Here is a 10,201-nt window from a genome sequence, read left to right as displayed (position 1 = left end):
AGTATTTCAGAAGTACTCCACATACTGTTTGCAATGGGTTTGTGCTAGTATCCTTTTGTTCATTGAACAGTTGTATGATTCCGTCACCTGGTAACTAACCAGTAGCTGTTTGTAACACTTACATTCTGGGACAAAAACACAATGCCTTTGCAATACCTGTGCAAGACTTTCCAAAAAGTCATGAGACAACAGAACCACTGATCTGTGTTTCAGCAGAGTAGAGCTGAGGTGCAGGAAAGCGGAGTGTAATAGTGATTTATGAAATTTACGCACATCACCTGTTACATGAGCATGGCTGAAGTAACCGGCACACTCAACTGGATATTAGCACAAACCTAGTGTTTTCGTTAGTCATCGACATATGATGCTAACCCCACACCTGCCCAACTGAAGTAACTATCTGCGTTAGCTTGTAACTTGCCAAATATCTACAGACTGTTGCACGGGGAGAGGATGCAGGTCCTGTGAGGATGAAGAGAAGGCCTTAGGATGATTGAAATCTCTGGATTCAGTCAACATAGGCCAGGCAAAGCACTTCAGCTCCTCTTGGAGGGATTCTTGGGGTAAGAGTGTATCATCAGGAGCATTTGGTAAGGGAAAGTTAACAGAGCCTTGTTCTGATTGAATTTATACAGGGAAATCTGGGGTGATTGTAATTGTAAATATGGAGTGATGCCATTCAAGGCAATGTTATTGAATTAAGAACTTGTGCCTAAGAATGGATCTCATGTACTGCAAAGAGGCTGTGGCTTAATTTGGACTCTCAGGAGTGCAGAAAATAAAAAAAAGTATATACAATGAGGCAGTGAAACACGTTTATAAATAGCTTCAGTGCAGGACAGATAAATACAATGACAGTTTTTCCCATGCACTTGCAATATGTTTACACACATCTCATGATACAATGAGCCACACTCAAAAGTGGAGGGCCAGAAAGAGTGTCTGTGGGAAAGCCACAATGGTAAAAGTACAAAGCGCTCAAGTAGGGCGCGGAACTCCCAGCTACAATATATCAATGGCGCCAAGAGTTTTGCAGGATTCAAAGAGGGACTGGATGTTTACATGGTTACTCAGAAAATCCAATTAGAGTAGTGAGAATTGTTTCAAAAACTCTTGGATGGACTCTAAACCTTCCTGATTTGCACTGCAAAATTTGTCTAATTAGTGGGTGCAGGTTATTTCAAAGCTGCCTATTTAGGGCGTCTTCCACTTCCTCTGAAGTATCTGGAACTGGCCACTGGATACTACGCTAGATGGACTGTGGGTCTGATCCACTCTGGAAATGCCTTTCTTTCTATTTGATTTGTAAATCCAAAACTATGTTTTTTCTGATCTTCCTTGAGGTTCTTGGAGTCTCTAAACTTGCACTCAGAGCAGAAAGATGTCTCATTAAATATCATCTAGTCTCCTGTCCTTTTCCCTTTTAGGAAGGAAAGATCAGAACTCCTCGGACCTGCCCAGGACATTATGTCAGCTGTCAATGAAACCAAATTCAACTCTGCAGTGTTCCTTCTCAGCGGGATACCTGGGCAGGAAGCCATCCATCTCTGGATCTCTATCCCCTTCTGCTTAATGTATGTTATTTCCATAGTAGGAAATTCACTCATTCTGTTCATTATAAAAACAGATCCAAGCCTCCATGAGCCCATGTACATTTTCCTTTCCATATTGGCCATCACAGACCTTGCCTTATCGATATCCACCATGCCGACAACACTGGGTATATACTTGTTTAACTCTAGAGAGATCAGCCTCGATGCCTGTTTTGCCCAGCTGTTCTTCATCCACTTATTTGAATGCATTGAATCCTCCGTGCTCCTGTTGATGGCCTTTGACCGCTTCATCGCTATCCGTGACCCGCTGAGATATGTCTCCATCTTAACCCTGCCAAGAATAGGCAAGATGGGACTGGTGTGTGTGCTAAGAGGGATGGCTGTAATGCTCCCACTCCCTATTTTCCTTCAACAGTTCCAATATTGTCGACCCAATGTCCTCTCCCATTGCTACTGCATAAACCAGGATGTTATGAAGATTGCTTGTTCGGATATCAGAGTGAACAGCATCTATGGCTTGTCTGTTGCACTCTTGACAGAGGGGCTGGACTCGCTGCTCATCTTTCTCTCTTATGTGATGATCCTCACAACAGTGCTGAGCATCACATCCCACGCAGAATGTCTTAGGGCCCTGAACACTTGCATCTCACACCTCTGTGCCGTCCTACTCTTCTACACGCCAATGATTGGCCTGTCTGTGATACACAGATTCGGGGAGGGCTCTTCTCCCTTGCTTCAGGTTCTCCTGGGCTACATCTCCCTCCTTGTCCCACCCCTGATGAACCCAATTGTGTACAGCGTGAAAAGCAAACACCTTCGTGCGAGGATAATCAGGGTGTTCATCAAGTGAAGTGTCAGTTTATCATCCGGCTCCAGCATTGGTGACATGGGAGATGAAAAACACGGGCCACCTACTCCATCTTGGACCATTAAATCTAAAATGAAATGAGCTACTGATCTCCACTATGTAGAGACATGTTCAGACAGGGTCTAAGGCCTGGAGCAATTGGAGAGTGGCTGGTGAGGGAGGACAGTGCACTGGGGGAAGGAGACCAAGACAGGAAGCAGCATTTAAAAAGTGACTTTGTTCGTGGAGAGCCTGGAGAATGGTGGGATGTTGGCCCACAAAGAGCCGTATCGGTGGCTGCTCCGACCTCAGAATTCCTCTTGATACAGACAGTAAAGAGAAGAGATGTGGAGGTTGTTTCCCATTACACTTGGCCTGTCACTCTCCCGTCTCTGGTTAAACATTCACAGGCCATGAAAAACAGTGCAGAGCTCTTCTGGTGTTTCAGTCCTGGCCCTTCCTGAGCACACTTGGTGCTGTGTGATCCCTGGCCGCTGTACCAGCTGTGAACAGGGGTTATTCCATGGGCATGGACACCCACCATTCCCCTATGCCCTCAACCAGGTGTTTCTGACTGGGTCATGTCAGAGACATGATTAACACTGGAGCCCCAGGAGAAGCCATTCATGCAAACCCCCTACCCCTATTCATGGCTCTGCACACAGCATACCTCTGAGCCAGGACAGAGCTGCATGTGTGAGTGAGGGCCTGACACACCGGAGTCCTGGCAAGAGACACAGAACCAGGTTCACTCTTCCTCCCCTCCATTTGTGTTGTCCCAGCAATGAAAAGGAGTGGAAACGGTCCTCATCTCCCCAACAGAGACACAGCTGTCTCCTATCCCAGCCCAGCCCATTCACTGTAGTGTGACCACGTTTTCAAAATCAAAAGAGGGACAGAGGCAGGAGTCCCACCCCCTCTGTGATGCTGCCCCTGCCCCTCTTCTTCCCCATGAGGCCCCACCCTCTGCTCCTCCTCTCCTCCCAAACCTCCACCCCCTCTCCAGGCCAGATGTTAAAGCCAGGCCATGGTAAAAAGTGCCCACTGAGCTCAAGCCACTGTGAGGAGCCCCACATCCTCCACCTGCCTGGGACAGAGGGTTGGGGGGCTCAAAAGAAGCCTGTGTCCCTGCCCCCCAGGATGCACCCCAGGGTAGGTGGAAAGCCTGGGGCTCCCCACAGTAGCCTGGGGTCCTGGTGCAGCAGAGCCTCAGGGGAAGTGGAGGAGTAGGGGAAGGGCCTAGTGGGAAGAAATGGGACAGAGGGCGGGGCTTTGGGGAAAAAGAACAGGCGTTGCGGCAAGACTGCACCAATACTCACCCCAAAAATGAGTTTGGTCGGGGGCTCCTGAGGAAAGGAGAAGGATGGGGCCGGCGGGGAGGAGACCTTGTGTTTTAGAGAAGACTCAATTAATACGAACCATCAAAGGGGGCTCTTGTTTTAAGTACTCCAGGCCGAGAGTAAGTCATCGCAAGGACCTTAGAGGGAAGGGCAGGGTACCTTCAGGGCTACCTCAGGCCACAAGGGGGCACACTGGGGTGACCCCCGTCCACAAGGACTTGGCCAGAGTGAGCTGTGGACTCGAAAGCTATTACCACTGGGTGGAGTTTAGCTCAGCCCCCAGGCTGTTCTCAACTCCACTGAGGCATGGGGAGAACAGGCCAGCAAACAAACCCCCTGTAACTGGCTCCTTGCTATGCCTGCTCTCTACAGCGAAATGGGGAGCGATGCTGGTACAGCAGAGAATCCAGCTGGGCCTGTCACCGTTCAGATGGCTGGAAGGCTGGCCCTGTGGCGTGGGCACTGTTCTGTGACTCAAGACATCTGGGTTTGATTCCTTTGCAACATGTGACTGTGGGCAAGCCCTTGGCTCTCTCTGAGCCTCTGCACAGGTGAACAATAGCCCTGCCCTGCCTCACAGTTATGGTGGGAAGATAAATACATTCAAGGTGCTCAGATACTCTGAGACCCTAAGATCAGGGCGGTGTCAGAGTTCCACAGAGTAACGCCTCTGACATTTGTCTATAAAAGGCCTCTTACCACAGCCTCCTGTGACAGCTGGCTTCTGGAAAACCCCATGAGTCCAGCACGTTGCTGTCTGTGGCAGATGTGGGAGTGCTCGGGGGTGACAGTGAAGGGTAAGAATTGGATTCCTGAGAGGAGTGTTGGACCATTACGGGGATGCCGAGCGGCTCAGCACAGTCGCTGGACCCGTGTTTGCAAGCCATTGAGGTAGAATGGGTCTAACTGTCAAACAAGGGAGCAACAGATACAGGGGCCTCATCTTAGACGTCAGGCTGAGAGAAGTCTGTGGGCAAAGGTCAGCTTCACACCCTGGCGCTTTAACTCAGACACAGATTATGGTGACTGGGCCCAGGCTCACACAGGTTTCAGCAAAGGCTGCTTCCAAAAGAGAAGGGCAAACAGATGGGAAGATGCTGTCAGAGACACAGGGAATCTAGGTTGGGTCCCAAGAGATCCTTAACTACGCAAAAGAATGAATGTTGGGCCAATTCTGTTTCTCTATCTTCACAGTAAAGCCTGTCTAACTTAGCTTGTAGTGATACGTGAGATAGAGAAGTATAGACGTGTGACAGTTGCCTGTTATTTTAAAACAATGCATTGCCAATAAACCTACTAGTTTTTAGGAGGCTGGTGGTGACTATACAGCACTGGTCACAAACACCCAAAGGGAAGAGAGTGAGGTGTCCAGTTGGACCTGTTTGGTGATAAGCATTTAGAATAGATGTGGTGTTGTTCCCAGGTCAAAGAGTGGGACAACTGTGAGATTCCCCCCAAGACAGGAAAGAACCTGGTTTAGAGGCAGAAGACACCATATATCCTGCATTTACTGTGATAATCCCCATTCTTCTTGGCAGCATATATAACTGTTTAGTGCCTATCAGCATTCAGAGTAGTGACTTCTTCATGTTCATAGAATCATAGAATCATAGACTATCAGGGTTGCAAGGGACCTCAGGAGGTCATCTAGTCCAACCCCCTGCTCAAAGCAGGACCAATCAACAACTAAATCATCCCAGCCAGGGCTTTGTCAAGCCTGACCTTAAAAACTTCTAAGGAAGGAGATTCCACCAACTCCCTAGGTAACGCATTCCAGTGCTTCACCATCCTCCTAGTGAAAAAAGTTTTTCCTAATATCCAACCTAAATCTCCCCCACTGCAACTTGAGACCATTACTCCTTGTTCTGTCATCTGCTACCACTGAGAACAGTCTAGATCCATCCTCTTTGGAACCCCCTTTCAGGTAGTTGAAAGCAGCTATCAAATCCCCCCTCATTCTTCTCTTCCACAGACTAAACATCCCCAGTTCCCTCAGCCTCTCCTCAGAAGTCATGTGTTCCAGTCCCCTAATCATTTTTGTTGCCCTCCGCTGGACTCTTTCCAATTTGTCCACCTCCTTCTTGTAGTGTGGGGCCCAAAACTGGACAACAGTACTCCAGATGAGGCCTCACCAATGTTGAATAGAGGGGAATGATCACGTCCGTCAATCTGCTGGCAGTCCCCATACTCATAGATCCCAAAATGCCATTGGCCTTCTTGGCAACAAGGGCACACTGCTGACTCATATCCAGCTTCTCGTCCACTGTAACCCCTAGGTCCTTTTCTGCAGAACTGCTGCCAAGCCATTCGGTCCCTAGTCTGTAGCGGTGCATGGGATTCTTCCACCCTAAGTGCAGGACTCTGCACTTGTCCTTGTTGAACCTCATCAGATTTCTTTTGGCTGAATCCTCCAATTTGTCTAGGTCCCTCTGTATCCTACCCCTACCCTCCAGCGTATCTACCTCTCCTTCCAGTTTAGTGTCATCTGCAAACTTGCTGAGGATGCAATCCACATCATCCTCCAGATCATTTATGAAGATATTGAACAAAACCGGCCCCAGGACTGACCCTTGGGGCACTCTATTTGATACCGGCTGCCAACTAGACATGGAGCCATTGATCACTACCCGTTGAGCCCAACGATCTAGCCAACTTTCTATCCACCTTATAGTCCATTCATCCAGCCCATACTTCTTTAACTTGCTGGCAAGAATACTGTGGGAGACAGTGTCAAAAGCTTTGCTAAAGTCAAGGAACAACACGTCCACTGCTTTGCCTTCATCCACAGAACCAGTTATCTTGTCATAGAAGGCAATTAGATTAGTCAGGCATGACTTGTCCTTGGTGAATCCATGCTGACTGTTCCTGATCACTTTCCTCTCCTCTAAGACGAGAGGATTTGCATCCAAGATAATGATTGTCTCAAAATAATGATTCATAGAGTCATAGAATTTAAGGTGACGGAGCCATTGGGGGTCTAGTTCAGCTGTCTCCCCCCACACACACACACACCCGGTCACTAGCCACAGAGAGGAAGTATGGTTCGGTGCAACCACTGCTCGGATCCTCTGTCCAGTTCTGATGTCTACAGTTCAAGAATGATGTTGAAAATTGGGGAGGGGTTCAAAGAAGAGCCCAGAGAATGACTAAATTATTAGAAAATCTGCCTTATAGTGATAGACTCAAGGAGCTCAACCTATGTATCTTAAAAAAGAGAAGGTGAAGGGGTGATTTGATCACAACCTGTAAGTAACCTTCATGAGGAACAATGTTTAACAATGGGCCCTTCAATCTAGTAGAGAAAGTTACAACACGCTCCAATGGCTGGAAGCTGAAGCTAGACAAATTCAGACTGAAACTAGGGTGTCATGTTTTAACAATGATGTTAATTGACCATTGGAACAATTTACCAAGGGCCATGGTAGATTCTCCATCACTAACAATTGTTAAATGGAAGCAGGATGTACTTCTAACAGCTCTGCCCTAGGATTTATTGTAAGGGAGGTCTCTGGCCTGTGCTATGCAGCGGGTCAGACTAGGTGATCACAATGGTGCCTTCTAGCCTTCGGATATGCCCAGTGGTGTTAGTAGCACTGCCCTATCACACAGGGTGTTGTACTGTTAAATATGTTAGAGATTGCGAGGCGCTGGGATGATGCAATAATTGGGGCCACAGCTAAGTGCCTTAGAGAGATTTCAACTCTGTATTTCTCATAAGGACGATTTGGGGCACTGATTGGAGAACATAAGAATGGCCATACTGGGTCAGACCAAAGGTCCATGTAGCCCAATACCTGTCTTCTAACAGTGGCCAATGCCAGCTGCCCCAGAGGGACTGAACCAAACAGGTAATGATCTAGTTGTCTCTCTCCTGCCATCCATCTCCACCCTCTGACAAACAGAGGCTAGGGACACCATTCCTTACCCATCCTGGTTAATAGCCATTAATAGACTTAACCTCCATGAATTTATCCAGTTCTCTTTTAAACCCTGTTATAGTCCTAGCCTTCATAATCTCCTCGGGCAAGGAGTTCCACAGGTTGACTGCACTGAGTAAAGAAGAACTTCCTTTTATTTGTTTTAAACCTGCTACCCATTAATTTCATTTGGTGGCCCCTAGTTCCTATATTATGGGAACAAGTAAATAACTTTTCCTTATTCACTTTCTCCACACCACTCATGATTTTGTATACCTCTATCATATTCCCCCTTAGTCTCTCTTTTCCAAGCTGAAAAGTCCTAGCCTCTTTAATCTCTCCTCATATGTGACCAGTTCCAAACCCCTAATCATTTTAGTTGCCCTTTTCTAAACCTTTTTTCAATGCCAATATATCTTTTTTGAGATGAGGGGACCACATATGTATGCATTATTCAAGATGGGGGCGTACCATGGATTTATATAAGGGCAATAAGATATTCTCCTTCTTATTCTCTATCCCTTTTTTAATGATTCCTAACATCCCGTTTGCTTTTTTGACTGGCACGGCACACTGTGTGGACGTCTTCAGAGAACTATCCATGATGACTCCAAAATCTTTCTCCTGATTAGTTGTAGCTAAATTACGCCCCATCATATTGTATGTATAGTTGGGGTTATTTTTTTCCAATGTGCATTACTTTACATTTATCCACATTAAATTTCATTTGCCATTTTGTTGCCCAATCACTCAGTTTGGTGAGATCTTTTTGAAGTTCTTCACAGTCTGCTTTGGTTTTAACTATCTTGAGCAGTTTAGTACCGTCTGCAACCTGAACCTGAACTCTTCCCAACACCCCTGGTGATGAGGCCTGTCATTAACACAACACCCATTGACGAGGGAGTTCTGGATCCCTCCTGCAGCTTGGCAGTAAAAGTGGGCATCAGTATGTGCTTTCAGAGAGTGAAGGATCTGGAGAGCATTGCCTGGATGAACAGAGCCCTGCTGCAATGCCCCTCTGTCAGATCTTGACCCACAACTTCTCCATGAGTAATGAAATCTGCTCTAGCACTGGAGATAGAACTCAAATCCTGCATCCCAATTTCCATCATCACCAAGTTTTGGTTCGCTGGATCTGGGTTGAGGGTTGTTTGGGTCCAATAGAGAGCAGCAAGCCACTTGGAGCTGGGCTTGGGTCACACCCCTTTCTATTAATAGTGTGTGTGGCCTTGATTACTGGACATGTACATGTTTTCTGCCTGAACAATGGGAGAGGACATGTGAGCTGTACCACAGGATCCAGTGACTCTTTGAGCCCATCACTGTTATGTTTGGCTGTCTGTAGCATAACTCTGTTCCTCGCAACAGGGGACTCTGTATCCCGCTGCAGAGGGAAAAATCACCTATGTCAGTTTGTGACGAGAAATATCCACTAACGAAACCTCAGTGCCTTCCTTTTGTGGGTGATCTGCTTGAGATACAGCTATCAGTGCCAGCAACTGAGATTTTATTGGGAGTCTCGCACTATTTCCTGTCTTTCTTAGAGCCCCAACTTCTGGAAGCTGGACACCATGCAGGAATCTCAGCTTTCAGTTTTCCTAAGAATTTAAAAAACAAAATAGTTGAAGAAAAGATAGAAACCCTCAATCAATTGCACCCCAAAAGGCTGAGAAACCACAGACACATGAAAACAAACCCCACATTAGCGTATTTTTAAATCCCATTATTTTAAATCCAATCTCGTCATTTTTGAGGGTGTGACTCGTACTTGTTGAATGGGGCTTGGCGATACTGTGTACCTAATTCAAAAGATCTGAAGAGCAAGCAGCAAAAGACAAACACTAACAGGATTTTTTATAAAGTACATCAGAAGCAGGAAGCCTGTCCAACAATCAATGGGGTCACTGGACGATTGAGGTGGTAAAGGAGCAGGCAAGGAAGATGAGGCTGTGGCAAGGAGGCTAAATGAATTCTTTGCATTGGTCCTCATGGCAGAGAACGTGAGGGAGATTTCCACACCTGAGCCATTCTTTTTAGGTGATACATCTGAGCCTCAGATGTACGGAGAAGACGAACATCTAAGGTGAGATGGTGGCCTTGGGGGTAATAGGCGGTAAGTGGGAGGGGGCAGTGGGGTGAGAAGAAGAGGTAGGGGGAATTGGGGATGTTCAGGGCTGTGGCGGCCAGAGAAAGAGGTTACTTTCCCCAGGTCTAGATCTGCAGCTGCCAGGGAGAGATAGCCCTCCTTCCCAGCCTCAGCTCAGGGGTTGCTGCAGTGGAGGAGCAAGGGCACATCCATTGCATTAGAAAGGTAAGACTACTGATATTGAAATATGAGTTGTGTGCTTTTATTCATAGAACAAAAAAGCATTAATTATTTTTATATAGCACTTTTATCCATGTAATGGTCTCAAGTTGCAGTGGGAGAGGTTTACATTGGATATTAGGAAAAACTTTTTCAATAGGAGGGTGGTGAAGCACTGGAATGGGTTCCCTAGGAGGTGGTGGAATATCCATCATTAGCAGTTTTTAATTGAAGCTTGA

The 10,201-nt window shown here is 46.8% G+C and overlaps 1 protein-coding gene across 1 annotated transcript; it reads left to right on the top strand.

The window, feature by feature from the left end:
- The first annotated feature begins 1,467 nt into the window (after positions 1-1,467).
- On the top strand, positions 1,468-2,403 carry LOC144278888 (olfactory receptor 51G2-like). The gene has a single exon (XM_077840253.1). It carries the CDS (start codon positions 1,468-1,470, stop codon positions 2,401-2,403), a length of 936 nt encoding a protein of 311 aa, XP_077696379.1.
- Positions 2,404-10,201: the final 7,798 nt, after the last annotated feature.

Source organism: Eretmochelys imbricata, chromosome 1, assembly GCF_965152235.1.
Source record: "Eretmochelys imbricata isolate rEreImb1 chromosome 1, rEreImb1.hap1, whole genome shotgun sequence".
In the NCBI taxonomy this organism is placed as follows: domain Eukaryota; kingdom Metazoa; phylum Chordata; order Testudines; family Cheloniidae; genus Eretmochelys; species Eretmochelys imbricata.
The sequence above is the reverse complement of the archived record's forward strand: the minus strand, read 5'-3'. Positions and strand labels throughout refer to the sequence as shown.